This window comes from Euprymna scolopes, chromosome 8, assembly GCF_053919585.1.
Source record: "Euprymna scolopes isolate OS-2025 chromosome 8, ASM5391958v1, whole genome shotgun sequence".
Lineage (NCBI taxonomy): Eukaryota > Metazoa > Mollusca > Cephalopoda > Sepiida > Sepiolidae > Euprymna > Euprymna scolopes.
In genome coordinates, this window is record NC_136489.1 from 93,413,830 (window position 1) to 93,432,817 (window position 18,988).

An 18,988-nucleotide genomic window follows, 5' to 3' on the forward strand; every position below is an offset into this window, starting at 1 on the left:
CTATCACGGTGTGCATGCTACAAATTTATATTTGCTGTGTTTATTTCTTGTATTTTGTCAAAGGCATGATTACGTTTTATGCTACAGGTAATATTATGGTACAGTCATGCTGGAAACTTATTGAAAATGTTTGATTTTTAGGGATGTGTTAAGGAAATTAAGTCGATTATATTTGGAAATGCATAGAACCCATACCTGAGTATGAGATTTGTTAAATGATATATATATGGAAAATGCTTTATTTTTGTTGAGAAAATTGATAAGTTTAGGAATTTTCGGAGATGAGGATAATTTGGATTATTTGAACTACTATTCTCATTGTGAGAATAAAATTAAAGATGAGGATAGTAGTCCAAATAATTTAAATAATACGGTATTGATAAATATTAAAAACAAAACGAAGAGGAAATTAAGATTTCTGATAAAAGATATGATTCATTTTCGTATCCTCATTTGTCTTTCAACACATCATGTCCTCCGATATGAGTCAAGATATTATTCTATGTATTTTCAGATATAACTAACTTAAATTCCTAAAAAAAATCTCTGAAACTCGAACATATTCAGTAGTACTGCAATCATGTTTCTTAACTGTGCTATGAAATGGGCTGTAATATACAACACTATGATGGCAACCGAATAATCTTGTCATTAATAAATGGTTGAAATTCAAAAGTCAGCCCAGAATGGCGGAATTCATAAATACTAAGTCCCACTTAACAACAATTCTTCACATAAACAAACAGTAATGAGAATGTTGAAGTTCGAAAAAAACAAGAGATGGATTAGAAAACAGTTTATCATAAACCAATCGAGATAAATCAGTTTTCTTTTAGCAGCTCATGTAAAAATATCAACCGTCATCAAATTTTTTAAATCTTGGAAAATGTGTTTGAATTCGAAACCACGGATTAGATTTTCCTTTTTGTTTTCATTTTTGTATGTTAGGTAGCTTTTTATTTTGTGTGTGTGTGTGTGTTTATATAAATAGATTGGCTTTATAATTTAATGTTTTTTAAAACTTAATATTCAAAATCGTTTATATATATATTTTTTATTAACATAAACTATTACATATATTTTCATTTCCATTTTTTTTTATATAAACTTAAACATCAAACTAAATAGCTTGTTACCCGCTGTTGTGCAAAGAATCTATTTCCCAGGTTTCATGCCATTTACAGATTGTTTATTTACAAAATATACGCCTACAAACTATTTATATACGAACCATATGTGTAGTCTCAGCAAAAAATAATGACCTAATATACATATTGTATAAAACTCAACAACCAATCAAATTATAGAAGAATTAGTCTAATGTTTTTTGTTGAGTTTACTTTAATGCAAGTTGTATTTCATGATATATATAAAATTAGGTATGTGTATATGTCTGCATATTTGTATGTACAACATTAACTTTTAAACTAATTTACCAACCATTATGAATTTTGAAACATATCTACTAGGCGTTATGAGCGAGTAATATGGACTATATTTAGTTTTATGAAAAAGAGGGTGGAAACCGTTCATAAAAATTCAGATACTGCCGATTTTTGTAAAATTCTATCAGTAAGTATAGAGACATAAAATTTCTTTAAATTTTAGTTTTTTTGTAATATTTTAAAGGTTTTTAGGGGGTATAATATGAACGCAACCTGTTATTGAAAGTTCAAATATTTCAGATATTCATTAAATTTGATCAACACTCATTAAACACCAATTAAGCAAGATTCCGTGAACTTAAACTTTTTCTTAAAATCCCTAAGCCTTAAATTTTAGACATTTTCGAGAATAAAAATTATGTAATGCATTTTCATAAAAGTTAGAATAAGGATTATAGACACAAGGTTTAATATCATTTTATCTTGATTTTAATCTTTGTAAGTGGACATAAAATTGGTGCAAAACTGTTCTGTTTGAAAAATCAATTTTACCCATCCTGAGACGGCTATATATATATATATATATATATATATATATATATATATATTACTTGTTTATTGTTATATAAACATGCTCACATCCCGCTGCTACAAATAGCCACTTGTTTCAATCAAACAACAGATATCATCAGGCAGCGACTTGACTATTCAAAAGTTCAATGAATAATCTTTATTTTCATTGAACTTTTGAATAGTCAAGTCGCTGCCTGATGATATCTGTTGTTTGATTGAAACAAGTGGCTATTTGTAGCAGCGGGATGTGAGCATGTTTATATAACAATAAACAAGTATTATCAGCTCTTTTTATTGAGCACTATCTAACAACCTCGTTGAATTCATTAGTCCATTACTTTTGAATATAAAAAAATCCGAGTATATATATATATATATATATATATATATATAAGTGATACACGAATTACCATTAGCATATAAAGTGATGCTCTTTGTGTAAACAAATCGAACTTAGGTATTTCGGACGGTGTCAAAACATTGTTAATTCACGACCCGCACAGCAGCCGCTGATTAGCGTAATGGTTAGGAGCCTTGACTGTCATACAGGCAGTCAGGTTTCGATCCTGGCTTGTGGTAGTTGCCTGTCTAGTCGCACTGATGAGTTGTGAAACAGTGAAATAGTACTGTATGTGGATGACTATATATATATATATATATATATATATATATATATATATATATATATATATATTCAGAATGTGAGAGATTATATAATTATTTTCACAGCTAAACAGCATCGCAGCTCACAAGAGCCATAACAGCCAACAAACCAGTTTGTTGGCTGTCACGGCTTTTGCGAGCTGCGATGTGCATATATATATATATATATATATATATATATATATATATATATACACACACACACACATGAGGGAGGAGGGTTCAAAAATAATTCCTTCTATTTTTTTATTCTGTCCAAATGGATCAGAGGGTATTCCATATTGCATCGTTATGATGACTGAACTTATGCATTTATAACTTGAAAGTTTAATCTCTCTAAAGATATTGACTGTGTGAGACTCTAAGAAAGCACTCCCCTGACATGGACGTGTGTCAAAGGCAGAGATGCATCATTGAATTCCTGGCAAAAGTATACTGAGAACGGTGGTAACTATGTAGAAAATAAATTCTGGAGCACAAAACGTCGCTCGTTTTGATGGTATCACTTTTGTGTTTTTTGAGTTAAAAAATATAGGAGGCTTTACTTTTGGAACGACTTTCATATATATAAGAACGATTATGCAAAATACATTATCCATGTACATCGTGCATTTGTGGGTCAAGCATACAGTGAAGAAGTAGATACATTTATATTGTTTGATAAAGAAGGTTTAATTAAACCTTAAATATCTATCTCTATTCATTGTTCCACAAAGGAGAGAGCAGCAGTGATTATCAATAGCCATCGTTTATGTAACCTGATTCTGTAGTCTTATCTCTCTTTCTCTAGTATTGCTTTCTCGTCTCTTAACATATTAAGAACGCACAAATCTGTAGTAGTCAAAATGTGAATATTTACAAGGTGTCGACAATATTGGTTTGCAATTTTCAAAAGCTAATTTTACTTATTTTTTTACTTTCCTTGTCAGTTTTGTTTTCATGAAAACAGTGACTAGATTTCCATTGTTTTGCAAAATAAATGATTATAAACGATTTTTACACCTCTATATTTTTGGAAGAGACATTGAGTTCTTGGAATCCGTGTTGGAAGTATAAATAAGATGTAAGATTTCCTTAGCAATAGGATTGGTAGAAAAAGATTTTTTAAAAAAATGAATTGAAAGATTCAGGATTTGATTGCATATATAAGAGAGAAAAAACATGATCAACAATCTCATGTGAAACAGAATTGAGCCAGTCAAGATTTGATAACTTGCTAATTCATATAAATTGAGTTTATACATCCAAAAGATGTTCAAAATTTACCTGATCTCCCTTTATATTCAATCATTTGTAAATGTTCCATAGATATCAGAAACTAAACTGATCCTTGTCTTTTATTTTAATGGATAAGATATTCCATGCAAGGAACTGCCTTTTAGTCCTAAAGCTGATACTAATTTACTTTAAAGTTCACACTATAAATACTAAGAACATTTCTCATGCAAGCTTCGCAATATATCTGTAATATAGGATGATAAAAAAAACATGCCATTATAGAATCGTTAATAAACGTTCATGATATTTTCTGCTTTGGAACCATGTTTGGTACAAATAAACTTTGGTCAGTGCTTGACTTTTCCACCAAGTTTTAATCATTAGTATTTCACAGTCTTTGTTTTATAACTGTTCAATGAAACGGGGAGGACAATTTGGTGATCGTCTCATCAGTAGGAGTATGATCCTGAATGGGCTTAATATTCGCGGATTTTAACCCATCCCCGAAATTTTATCTGTTGAGTTACCTCAAAGATAATGTCTATTAAAATAATCCCCCAGATTATTGCTGAATTAAAGAAACTAGGATGATGAAAATATAATAAGATTACTACTAGGAAAATTTTGGCCAGTAGAACATGAAAAATATGCAAACTTTATCCTGGCAAGGTGTCCCGGTGAAGTGACGTTCCAAGAAACTGTACAAATATTAACAAAGATATTTGGGGAACAAAGTTCACCATTTAATACTCGTTGGCAATGCTTAAACCTGATTAACAAAGAGTCAAAAGATAACAGTGTAAATAGATACTGTGAAAAGGTTAGGTTATGAGATAACCTCTGACATGTTTAAATGCCTAATATTCATGCAAGACTTAACTTCCGCACCAGAAAAAGAAATGAGGAACTGATTTCTAATGAAGATGAAGCAAAATCAAAACATTACTCTCCAAAATTTAATAGAAGAATGCCAAAGAATTCTAAACTTGAGTAGAAAACACAAAAATTGAAGAACGTGATATCACAAATATTCACACAATAAAAACACAAGGCACAAAGTAAGAAAAATACTTATTTTAAATGAATCCATTTTACAGCTATGAGAAATTACATTTATATCAAAACTGTTTAAAAACAAAAAATACCATGCTTGTAGATTCGATAGACATAACTTCTCCCACTGTAGATGCAAAAAAAAAATAAATAAATAAATAAAATAAACTGTAAGGAAGTAAAAAGAAAATTTAAAAAATAAAAACGTTGCACAGTACATGGCTGAATAGACAACTATTGACAAATTTCCAAGAAATACATTAATATAAGTCTCAGTAATAAAAAAAAAATTCCAGGTTGGGTAAGACTTAATTATAATTAATGCTAAGACTTGGAAAAAAATGAAATTTCCAAACATTAATTAACTAAAAAAAAAAAAAAAAAATTGCAAAAAGTGTTTCTGATAACAGATTTAAGTTTATGGGTGAAACTTGCTTAAATATATCCTTCAATGGAAAAGAAAAAAATAAGTTTTTGCTATGATAAATTCACAAAACTTATTGGATAGAGGAATTCGACCTATTTAACATTCCTATAAATAATTTATGCAATAAAATATATAGTATTACAACAGATTCAGATAAGCTAAAATAAGAATTAAAAGAAAAATTCCTCAAATTTTATATTTTATATTTTGATATCACCTAGGCATGGGAATCCGTCTATCCTCCTGCTGTAACATAGCGTGAATGCACGTATGCAAATTCATGCGAGACGACATCATTGGTAAAGAAAAAAGACTATAAAAAGGAGAAAGAGAACGATCACATGAAATATGAATAACATTTGAGGTCACGTGAGAGATGTGAATAATGTTCAAGAAGATGATCAAGTGAGGGACATCACAGCAGCAACATAACAATGAAGAAGTAAATGTTGTTGTTACAAAGAAAAAGCGAGTTGAAGTTCTTTTCTATTCTTGGTTTCCTTTGCGACGTAGACTGTGTAACCTTACATTGGTTCAGAAGCAGCATTGGGTTTAGTGGAAGACACTAAACCACCTGAGAAAAAAAATGGACCAATCAAAACCTGTTATGGTCAGATGGGGATGACAGAACTGACCCAACTATCTGGATATGCAGTAGTGACTTGTCTGCCCTCTACTACCCAACCAGTGCAACTTCAAAGATATCATAGAGGTTAATGATAATGTAAAGGATTGTGTAAACAAATTGAAAGCTGTTGTTTAATCACATGCTTTAAAAACGTGAAAATATTTTTTTGACATTAAGGCGTCACTACTTATCAAGGCCCGAAGGCCATTCGAAAATAAGCATTAACGTTGGGTGGACAGTGAAATTGGTTATGATGATGGTGATTGGTTAGAATTTGATTATTTAAAAAGGTGGATAAATGAGAAAATGCTTACATTGGACTTGAAAACAATCATATTATAGTTGGTGTGGAAGCAGCCCCGTGATAGTGTGTTGCAGAGATGGGCAGTTCTAGAAAAAAACTTTGCTCATGGAAGTTTCATTTAGTTTTAGAGAGAGATAAAAGAAAATAATTGACAGTGGTTGTAGATAGATGAGTTTTTGTTGTGAATGTTTTACAAGGGAAGACCATAGATTGAAGCTCAGTCGAACACCTACCATGAAAATAACAATAGAGTAGAGAAAGACTAGCAACATCTCTTCTGTGGAGAAGAGCTAGTAGGAAGAAGAAAAGGGCATTGCCCACTAGATTTCTAAATCGGTTTTGTATTTTGTCAAAGCAGAACCTAGTCATGAATATTTTTGATCACCGAGTCTAACACGACGTTCTCCATTTCTCATTAAATTAAGTTCTTTCATTTAATAACTTAATAAGAATGTGTATGTTTTCAATGCCTAAATAGTTTCGGACTTAATTGTGTAAATGTTTTGTGCAATAATGTTTTATTTTAAGAGTCAAGTTGAGATGATTAAAATGAGAGGTCATCCTAAAAGACAAAATAAACTTTTGTAACTTTTAAACACATCATTCCTTGGCTTTTTAATTAGGAGCAAAGTGTAGTATCTGTTCCTCAGTCAGTGAATGAGAAATTCTTCCAGACTGAAGCAATTTTTATTTTGGTTCTTTTTTCCAGAGTACCACTTTCTGGGGAGCTGGATTTTCTTCACATTATAACCGACCTTGTACCTCACTCTACCCTTGTGGTGTACCAAATAAATAGGAACAGAAGTAGTACCTATTATTTGTTTTTTTTTTATTTTGATTTCTTTTACTAATCTTATTTTCACTATTAAATTGATTATAAAGTAAATTTACATATTTTAATATAAAAACTCAATTAAGTAAATAAAATATGTGTGTACAATTTAAAAATACTGTAATTTTTGACATCTTATGTTGGCCATTGTGATTTCTTTGTTGCATTTATTTGTTCTTTCACACCTTCAAAGAATCTTGAGAAAGTATCTTGCCTTTTTTTTTATTCTGATGATTACAGTAATTTACAGACACTTGCCATCTTGTGTGACTGTGTTCAAAACAATATAAACAAGTAGTGAAATATAAGTTTGACTTGATTTTAGGTTTTCTATGTCTATGTCGGACACCTACCATGAGTTGAATGATTTTAGTAGCAAAAAAAGATGTTCCAAATAAGTTAGTCTGAACACAAACTGAATAGATGCTTGTTTGTTTTGGGGTTTTTTTTATAGAGGCATAATTACTTATCAAGGCCCAGAGACCACCCGAGGATAAGGGTTAAGAGTGTACAGTAGTCAATTGTCAATATAGTAATCGTTAGTAATGGAAAATCGCTAAATTTGTTAACTTAAGTGGAACGGCTCATCAAGAACTTGTTTGCGTTGGACTTGAAGACAACCATATTGTAGGCAGCTGAAAAGCAGGAAAACGGAAGACAATTCCACAGGCGTGCAGTTCTAAGAAAGAAGCTTTGTTCATGGAATCTACGTTTAGGTTTAGGCACAGATAAAGAGTGGGGGGAATTATTGATAGTGTTTTCAGCTAGACGAGTGTTTCTTGTGAAAGTTTGGCAAGAGGGTACCATAGATTGAAACTCAGTCGAACACTTTCCATGAAAATAACGATAAAGCAGAGACAAACTCACAACATCTCTTCTGTGAGATAGAAGTGTTCAAATTGTAAGAAGTCTGGTCATTCTGTCGCAGTTAAGTTAGAGAGAAGTAACAATGGTGAAGTGCATAGCGTTGCAGATTGACGACCTGAGTGTGTCAAGTTCAAATCCAGTCAATTCCATGGTACCATTTTTTTACTTGTGGATTTTAGTAACCTTCATATAGTTTATCTTGTAAGTACTTGATTCTAGGAAGAATTGATGGGAGTAGGGGGGGGGAGATCAATACTATTAAGCCAGTAAAAGAAAGTCGTAAAGTGTTAATTTATATGAATTTATTTTTTACTTAAGTTTGGTAAAGCATTTTCGTCGATCTCCGATGCTTAAGTTTGACCAAGCATTTTCGTCGGTCTGTGATGCTTAAGTATGACAAAGAATTTTCATTTCACAGATTAAGTGAATGCATCTTAACCATTGTTTAAATTTATTACTTAAATTTCATATCCATTCTTTGTTTCATAAAAGTTAAACGATTTCTTTATCTCAGATAGAGACTTAAATCCATTCAGATTAATCTACTGTCTCGTTAGGGTTATGCGTTCACATTTCTCTTTTGGCCAGGAAACTATTTTCGTTAATGTGATCTACACACGAACAATTTTTATGCCAATATTTTATCATGCATGCAATGTTCACTAAGCTGATATTAAAAAAAAAGACCTTGTGTCTAACTCATTCTATCGCTCTTTACCTTTCTTCCCCTCTCATTTTTGTTTCCTTCCTCTTCTTTTCTCCCTTTCTTTCTATCCTTTACCCCATCTTTCCCTTTGTTTTTACTATCTACATCTTTCCCTTATTTTTATTTTCTTTCCTTTATTTCCCTCAGTCTTCTCTCCACCTATATCTCTTTCCAACTTTCTCTCCTCCTCCTCCTCCTCCTCCTCCTCCTCCTCCTCGTCTTTTGCCATCGTCGTACCCCTTCCACGCTTTCCCACTTTCTCTCTCTCTCTTACCGACTCTTTCTCTCTTTTTTACTCTTTTTCACTTTTTGTACTTTCTCTTTCTCTTATTTTCCCCTCAAGCTTTCTCATTCTCTCTCTCTCTCTCACGCATTTTCTCTCTATCTTGCATACATTCTCTGTTTTTCTCTTCCCCACTCTTTCTCTCTTTTTTTTTCTTTTTAGCTTTTCTTTTTCTCTTTCCCTTATATTACTTCTCACGATTTCTTTCTTAAGGTTTCTCTCTCTCTCTCTTTGTCATGCAATCTATCTCTCTTTCTCTCACGCACGCATTCTATCTCTCTCACACATGCATTTTCTCTCTCATACTCATGCATTCTCTCCCTCACGTGTGTGTGCATTCTCTCTTTCACACACATATATTCTCTCTCTCTCTCTCTCTCTCTCACTCACTCACTCACTCACTCACTCACTCACACACACACGCGCGCGATTTCTCTTCGTTTCTCGTTTTTATGCAATTTCCAATTTTTCTCAAGAGAGAATTCCGCTAATTCCGTATTAGATTACCATCAATATTTTATTTTGATTAACTTTGAAATGCTTTAAACGTTGGACACCACATCCACCCACTCCAAAATTTCGAAATAGTAAAATCAATGAAATCGTTTTTGTTTTTTTTTTGTTTTTTTTTTCACCTACGCATTTTTTTGTAAACTTCTTGTTTCCTTTTTCTTTTAAAAATAAATGTTCGATTGAACTTGCCAATAAAAAGTATATTCTCTTATGTGGTTGAAAATAAATAAATAAATAAAACAACGCCCACTACTGTTACTATCGTCTTTGTTTCAACTAGTGGCATTTTAGTTGGATACTAAATTTGATTACGAAAGTGAAAGTAAAAATGTACCGCGCGTTTGTTGTTATTGTCAACTACCAGTTGTTCTGTTTACGTTGTACTTTCGAAATATTTTCCGGTTAATTGATACAATAGAGGTGCGATCGAAAAATGTTGTTTTCTCTACTTTGAAACCATAATTCTTTATTTAGTCCTATAAATTTTAGTTATAACCAGAAATTATTTTCCAACTAAGATCACTTTCAAATTTTATACGGTGACGGAGACAGCCATTTTGTATCTATAATAACGAAACGAACCCGACCGGAAACGGTGTTTATTTCGATGCCTTCTACATTAGAAAGTGATTTTGAAGTCTTTAAACTGACAATTAGAAAGTAATATCTTGATAGAATTAAATTGTTTCAGCAGTCGGATTCATTTGTGTTCATAAATAAAAGACAACGGTATTTTTCAACCGTGCCAGTGCCACTGATGATGCATTAATGGACCAATTATCGCTTGATATAAAGAAAAAAGGGGGTGATCTTCGGATGGAGACTATTTGCTTTATTTAAATTATAGAATACTAGTTGTACCTACCTGGCGTTGGCCGGGATTCTTTTTGTTTTCGTTTTTGTTTCGGTTTTCTTTTAAATGAAATTTTGAATTTTAAATTAAATTATTGTTGTATCGTTTGATCATTAAATAATTAATTGATCCAAATTGTTATAAAAACTCTAATTTAAAAAAAATAATAATGTTTTAATCTTTGTTTATAAAATTATTGGATGGAAGCAATTCCAGAACTTTTAATCTTATAATACACGAGGATTTGCTTAAAATTTTAAAACCAGAAATGACTTCCTAGTCGATAGTTTAAATGCTTCCAAATTCTTTTATAATTCTGAATGACCATGAAGTAATTAAGAGTACAACAAATTAAAATGATTGACTTGTTTATGGACAAACCAAACTCTATTCTGGTGAATATAATATCGTAACTATTATCATTTAAAAAATTATGTTTGGTGTTTTATGCTATTGCATTTTTATTTCAATAAATAAGCGATTAATAGTAACCAAAAATATGTGTAAGTCACTTAAAGGCGAGAGACATAGGCACACAACAAGTCATGTCATAATATAGACATGGAGATTAATAATATTGTTAACTGAAAGTGAAAGTAAGTTTTATCATTGTTGTTTAGTCGCTATGTTGCATAAAAATAACCGCCTTTTAATGAATACTCATTTTTCCCCAACTAAACAAAACGTAGCCTATTTACGATCATTAAAAAGATAAATTACTATGATAAACTATAAATAAAAACTGATTGGTTTATTTGACAGCATATAGATGTCAGCTCACACACACACACACACACACACACACACACACATAATGTATGTATGTATGTTTTTATGAGACTTATTGTTTAGCATTTAAAATATTTGTTATAACGCTCTATTTGTATGTACAAGGTGTGCTTGATTCGGTTCTGTTCCGCTTCTGAGAAGTTTGTTTTTCATGTTATATATATATATATATATATATATATATATATATATATATATACTTATTAGATAATATTTTATGTATATAATTTTTTTTCAGTATTTACTTCAACAATGCTCACTACATAAGTAGAGCTTAGTAGTATAAAAAATATAACTATGGCAACACAAAAACGTTTGTGCTTCATTAACGCACCAGCACCACGCACCAGGCTAAACGAGCAGGAAAACAAAACACGAACCACTTTAATTTAACAATACTGAAGCCAACAGAGAAATACTATTTCATATTAGCCTATAAATAAGATAATTGAAATAAGATTAAAAATTAATAATAAATTATAGAAAAAAAAATGATTGTGTTCACAATGACAACAGTAACACGAAAAACACAAGTGTTGTTTGGTTTTTGTTGTTGTAGCAGAAGGAATTCTAGTAGCATTTTTAAGGGATATTCTGTCTACTGTTTACGGATGGCAGGCACGGTTTAAAAGGAAGACGACGACGAGCAATACATTGTTGATGAACGTAAACCTACCGACTGTTTGTCTGTGGGAGACACACACTTGTTGTATTCGAAATATAAACTCCACTGACTGACATGACAATATTTTCGATGGCATACATTCAACATGGTGTCAAGTATTTAAGGGGCGTGCACGACACGAAAATCACTGAACACCGGTTCAAGAGAGGTCACGTCGCCATGGTCGTCGTGAAAAGCGGCGGCATCGTCATCATCATCGTTTATGATATATGAATTATAAATATTATCTTTTTTTGCATTATTATTTTTACATATTTGTCCCCTAAAAATTCCCGAATATATTAAAATGCTTCGTTTGGTTGTTTTGTTTTATTATTACTTTAAGGCAAACAATAACAATATTGGGATAATACGGAATTATCTCCCCTTGTTCGTAATTGCATTTTTCAGCCTGGCATCTCTAAAATTGACTTCATTAGCATTTATTGTAAGAACCTACTTGTTGTAGGCACCAACACAAACCAATTTAGGAACTTATAATTCTTTGGGTCTTTTAATATTTTATTTTGCGATTTATGTATTTTTAAAAATATTGTAGAAACAAATGCTAGAAGAAGAATTGGCTTTTAAGGCATATATTTTCAAGTTTGTGGAAGCCATATATCGTGTGTTTTTTGTTTGTTTGTTTCTTTGTTTGTTTTTTTTTTTTTTTTTTTTCTAATTATAAAAGAGCTTAAAGCATAATAGATTAGGGTTGGTTTTTCATAAACTCTAAATTGACACGAGAAAAACTTTTAAGTGTGTGTGTGTGTGTGTGTGTGTGTGTGTGTGTGTGTGTGTGATTTACAATATAACGTATGAAAATATCTAATGACTTAACCCTTCGCATGTCACTAACACAGATGGAGAATTTAAAATCATTTTCAATGTGTGTTAAATATATTAATATAATGATAAATTAATGCATTTTATCAAATAATTTAAATAAAATTTGTAATTATTTCTATTGAAACTAACTTTTTAGTTAATGTTGATAAATTTAATTTTAATTATTAAAAACAAATATAATCTTTTAACATGAATTTAATTATAAAGTTTATTATTTTTTAATAAACACTGTAGTGGTAATTTTTATTCCTAATTTTCAGTGATTTTTTTATTATTAAAATGTACATATTGCCAAGACTGCTGTGAATAAGGTAGGTTCTCTCTATTGTGCTAGAAAGTTACTTACATCTGACAGTATCCTGTACATTTACAAGGCCACCATTTGCCTATGCATGGATTATTGTTGCCACATTTAGGCTGGTGTATCTGCTACTAGTCTCTCACTCCTATTTGGCAAAGAGTCCCCTACCTAATAGGTCTCGCACTGTCAACCAAACTCCAACCTCTGTCCCATCGACGAAATGTTGGATGTGCTTTATTTTACAAGTATTTTAATGGAAAGTGTTTCGACGAACTCCAAGCCCTTGAACCCCTTCAACATAAATATCCTCAACTAACTCGACAGGCAACAAAAGCTCACCCCTACACTGTAGAGATCACTGGATGTGGAATAGTTTCTTCCTTCGAACTGCTAGACTTTAGAATTCCTTCTCGGGTCTCTGCTTCACTGACTGTACCGACATGCTGAAGTTTAAGTGTAATGTAAACAGACATCTTGTCCCTCAACTTCTCACATAGTATCCCTGCAAATTTTGTCCCAAATAGTAACCCCTTACATCCAAGTGACACTGTGTCTTGTTTTGGGTGAAAAAACAGTTAAAAAAATTATTTGTTTTGTGTCTCCCTAAATCCATATCCATTGTCGGTTACAACTACAAAAATTACAACGTAAATTTCCATTATAATTTCGAAAATTAACGAATTAACATTTCTTGATGTAGACTGTAATTGTTTCTTAATTTATTTATAGCTAAGGGAGGTAACTTCTATTTTTCTACATGATAATTTCCAGTGTTAACAGATTAAATTATTTCAAATGAATGTGTATGATTCACAATATAATATCTGTTAACTTAATTCTTCTCATCTCATTAACATAGACAATTAATTTAGACTATCACCAATATCTTTTATTTAGACCATCACCAAAGTATATTTTAAAGAGTATAAACAAAATATATCACCCATCAAATTTCAATTTTATAAATTAAAGTTTTTCCATAATTTGTAATATTTCATTGGTAAACACGCATAATTAACTATTCGAACATGGCCTACATAAATAGAAGGCTGTTCCACTAAAGTAATATAAGCTGCTGATGTCACAGAATAAAGTATAATTGCCACAGTTTGGCAGTTGATGACTATTACAAGGATAATTTTAAAACGGGTGCATTTTTAAATTAATGATTAAATACATGTTTTTAAAAAATAAAACTTTACTACAGTATTTTCCCGGCATAAAAAATGCTCCCTTTTAATTGCACATATTGTTACGCATCAGAATACGCTGGGAACGGCGAGAGACAATGCGTGCAATAATAGAAAAAAAAATAAGACAAAAATGACAAAAAGAGGTGAATGGGATGGGATGGAATATGCGTCTAGCTCCGTCGCTAAAGAGGAAGAAGGCTCCAAAAGATCCGTTTCCTGTTCCTCTACTGCGCATGGCAGAGGAGAGGGGAGGGGCCTTACCCGGGTGTGTTTACTGCAGTGTCAGCAAAGGTGAATTGTCGCCATAGTTATTTATAGTTGGGGCTGACCGACCTTTTCTGTTCATGTCTACTCCTTCTCTCTCTATCTCTCTCTCTCTCTCTCTCTCTCTCTCTCTCTCTCTCTCTGTACTTCCTCACCCTCTCGGTTCTGGATATGACCTTAAACTATATCCGATGGTGAGGCCCCAGCTTGCGGGCTTTGGGGAGTGTGGAGCCACCCTTTAATTACCATTGCTCCCAGGTCCACTCTGACCCGGAGTGGTAGTACCTGTTAGGGTTCCAACTATGGGTTAAATAGAAACCGACTTGAAAACAACAAATATATTCTATTAAAAATTTTTTCTCCAAAATCTTTGGATTCGGCATTAAATAACCCGAAAAGGGTTGATATGCCATAAAACAAAAACAACCAACCAATCCCCACCCTCTCTCTCTCTCTCTCTCTCTCTCTCTCTCTCTGTACTTCCCCACCCTACTCTCTCTTCTCTCTGTATATCTCGTTATTCCCTCACTTTCAAACTTCCTTGCTGACAAGTTACAAAACAAAACAAGCGTAAAATAACAAATACGTATGATGCGTGCTCGACTTTAAAATATTCTATAAAAACTTTAAACTTTCCCTATAATTATATAACAATATTGTCTTGATTATCCTGTATGTGTAAATACAATGTCAGGTGGACACTGATTTTCACATGTTGCTCATAATGTATGCAGCCAAATATTATGTTAGAGTAATAGAATAGTACCATAGTATGGATATACTTATGCCACTAATCTCTTACGTTGTTAGCAATAAAGCTCTAAGTTTATGTAGTGGGTTACACCATTCAGGTCCAGCCAAACAAGACCAACAACATTTTCAGAAAAGTCCTGTGAAATATCTTAAGAAATGGCAAGAACTTTCTGTCCAACCTAATATATAGGATGACCCTCGTCTCCAAAAATCTCTTTCATGTAAGTGTTAATAAATTTTTTGTAATCTAATCATACTTGGTACAAACAAACTTTAGTCTATGCCTGATTTGTCCATCAAGTTTCAATCATGAATGTCCAACAGACTTTGTTTTATCATCGTTCAATGTGCGCCAAATGTGCACTCTTGAATATGACATGCAAAATTGACAATGTCTTTGAAACGCTTCTCTCTTGACAGTGTCCTAATGCCGGCTGTGATGGCACTCTTTAGTTCAGGAATAATAGGGGATCTATTTTGATAGACAACCTCACAGATGAAACTCTGGTGGGGAGGTTATTAAAGTTCAGTAAGTGTGACGTCCATTCAGAGTCACAGCTCTTACTGATGAGATGTCTTTCCACAGCTATTTCAATTAATTATTTGAAGGGGGTGGGCACATTCTGTTGAAACCACTTATTGGAGGAATCACTCTAGTTACCTAAGTGATTGTAGAAAGGTATTTTAGTGGTAAAAAAATAGTATAGTAATTGGCCATAGTCAAGGGCAACTTGAAGGCTTCCTTTTTATTACCTACTACACCGAGATGTAGAAGACAGTGCCATTCATTTCCAAGAATTACATCACTTATTCTGGATACTCATTTTATAATAATGAATGTTTAATAAAGAGGAACTTTTGGTATGACGGCTGAAGATTGAACTTTGGTCTCCTAATCTATAAACAAACACTCTTACTATTATACTAAATAGGCCTCTCTTTTTTTTCTTTTTCTTTTTTTTTTTTTTTGGTTAAAAATAGGTCTTATGAGTTTGGACTTTAACCATTTGATTCATTTTTTTAAAAAATAACCTAAATGGGTTGAAATTTCAAATTCATCATGTTGAATTTTAGACAATTTTTGTGCTCTTTTGATTATTCAGCCATTTTTAAAATTTATAAAATGTCCGTTTTTATTTAGAACACATTTAAAGGATAAATTGTTGCATAAATACACACTCATACTCACACAAAAAATATTTTTTCGTGGTTTTACCTAGGTTATCCGCTATTTAGATTCAAATAATACTTTATCATATTCTCATGAAACAATGTTAACTGTTTAAAAATTCCTAACTAGAAAATGACAAAAATATATAAGCAAAAATTGCACTGATAATTCACAAAAATAAAATAAAATAGAAGTAAGTGATAAGATATTAAAAAAAACAAGATTTTAGACTTTAGAGTGTAGGATCACATTCACATTTAATTCAAAATCTAATGCAAAATGATCACCCACTTACAGGTCACCAGACTGTAATGATTACCTACTTCCACACTAGATAGTGTTTTTAAGGACAGTCAGGAATTGGGTGATCATTTTACATTAAATATATATGGAAAAGTGATCCCTCACTCCAAAGTCTAAAATATTGTTATTCTTTTATTTTTATCTATTTTTTTACCGTTTATTTTTCAAGTTGTTTACATGTAATCAACTAAAAACAGTAGACCTTAATTTTTATTTTTAAGAGAATTAACAGAAGCTGCACGGTTCCCAAAAAATAATTTTAAAATTCTTAAGATGCGCTCATTGAATCTTTATAGAAAATACTATTTCAAACTGAAGGTTGGCATACCGACAGACAAAGCTTCTTAGAAAGTCACTTGGATTCATCTAAAATGTGTTCTTTCATCTTCATCCAAATTAATTTCGACATGAAATTTCAGTTTTTCTATTTAGCAGTCCAATGGCTCTTTGATGTGATTCATGTTGGTGAATTTCTCGATGTATGACCAAACGAAGTAGTCCAGCAGGTTGGGATCAGTGAGAGAAGAGTACAAAGTTGTAGCACTCCTTTTGAAGCCTGGTTTCTTTGGATTTGTGGGCCAATGTTGAGTCCTGCTGTCACGCCCACGGTCTGCCAGCAGCCACCCAATTGCACCAGGAGAACACCATGCTTTTCAGCACATCCAAGTACACTTTGGTGTTGACTTTCAAGCTGACTTTGAAGATGTGAGATGACATGATGTGGCCCTCACTTGAAACCACACCAAAAACCATAACCGTGGCCGGAAACTTTATTTTCATCACTCTGGGCAAGTCCCTGTTTTTTGTGGCAATCCAGCAATGCATTTTGAGGGTGCTGGCAATGGCCCTGTTGTCATAACTTGGATCAGTAGAGAATATGAGTTGTATAACGGCATATCTCCGATCTCGCTCGTTGAACATTATGTCACTTTTAGAGATGATAGAAGGCTCCAATCGCTCTTGGGATTTGTACACAACTGGCCAACTCATAGACTGTCTGCAACAAAAATGAAAACTAATGGAAATGGAATCATGTCATCTTTTCTAGGGCGACAATTTAATTGCTCCACCCTATATATATATATATATATATATATATATATATATATATATATATATGGATTCTCCTGCCAATTTCGACATATGAATGAGACTCTGCTACAACAAATAAGTTGTTTGGAAATCCACACAGATGATTTGTTTATAGTGATGAAGGCTTTGTGTAGAACCAACCATACTTTTGGTATTACTGCTAATCTTTGTGGGTGCAGATGACTGCCACAAGACAGAGCATACAGTAGACCGAATATATATATATATATATATAGTCTACATTGCACTGTACAGAACTTACTGTTAATTTTATAAAATTATTTTTATACAATGGCTTGAATTAAAGTTTAAAATGCAAAAGTCATACAAGTATTATGTTTCAATTGTACTCTAAACAGAAACATTAATTTTGAACACTCTGTTGTCTTATCAAAGAACCAACTCTTTGTTTTTTTAAATTATTTTTAAATCATGGTCTGAATTAAAGTTTAAAATACAGAAGTCAAGTATCATGGTTTTATTATACTCTAAGTAGAAACATTAATTCCAAACACACCCTCGTCTTATCAAAGAATTTGCAGTTGATTTTATTGACTGGGTCTTTCTGCTTGTGCGATGATAAAACTTCAAAAATGTGCTTGTGATGTTTGGCTGTATAAAAGTGTTTACTTGAGTGAAACTCGGACTTCTTTCTTTAATCTGATTTTTTTCAATTATCAAGTTTAATACTTATCAGAAGCATTCCGATACAAAACCTTTGTAAGAACACTCCCAAACACATCAAGTATATGTGTGAAATTTAAAAAAATCGACCCAGCAGTTTCGGAGCCCATAGGGAACACACACACATGAAGTGACTTTTATATAATAGTAAATATATATTATAATTCCACAATAACCAAGACAGCCATATATCCCATGTTTTATTATACAATGTATCTCTTTTGTGTTACAATTGTTTCATAACCATTCGGACAAGTTTCAATTGTATCTTGCTAAAAGTAAGTCTCGTTAATTAAGATGGGCATATAATTTTCCTCTCCTCAATTGACCATTTTAAAAAGTTATAGTATACATTTCTTGTGGTCTCTTGGTCTTACTGGATTTCAGCATAAGAATTATCTTTGTCTAGTGGAGTATCCAGCTTCGTGCTGTTACTTGAGGTTATATCACTTGGAGAAAGTGCAGCATCTATAATATAAATCTCACCTGTCTGTTTACATGTATGTGTGTATGTATATACGTTTGTATGCCTGCCTAAACTTTCGACAGAGTCAACAGATTTTCACGAGATTGGTATCATTTTGAAGCTCGACCCTTCGGACGACAAATATCAAAAAATT

At 32.2% G+C, this 18,988-nt stretch overlaps 1 protein-coding gene across 5 annotated transcripts in view; it reads right to left on the reverse strand.

Annotated features, from left to right (window-relative positions):
- Positions 1–18,988, reverse strand: part of LOC145283636 (F-box/LRR-repeat protein 12-like) — a 738,609-nt gene that overhangs the window by 612,778 nt on the left and 106,843 nt on the right. The window contains exon 1 of one of the 5 annotated variants that reach the window (XM_080132589.1): positions 11,771–11,914. The exons of the other annotated variants lie outside the window; for them this stretch is intronic. Within the exon in view, the coding sequence (XP_079988715.1) occupies positions 11,771–11,866 (96 nt within the window). The 5' untranslated portion in view covers positions 11,867–11,914. Of the gene's footprint in view, positions 1–11,770; positions 11,915–18,988 lie in introns of those variants that run through there. 5 annotated transcript variants of the gene reach the window in all.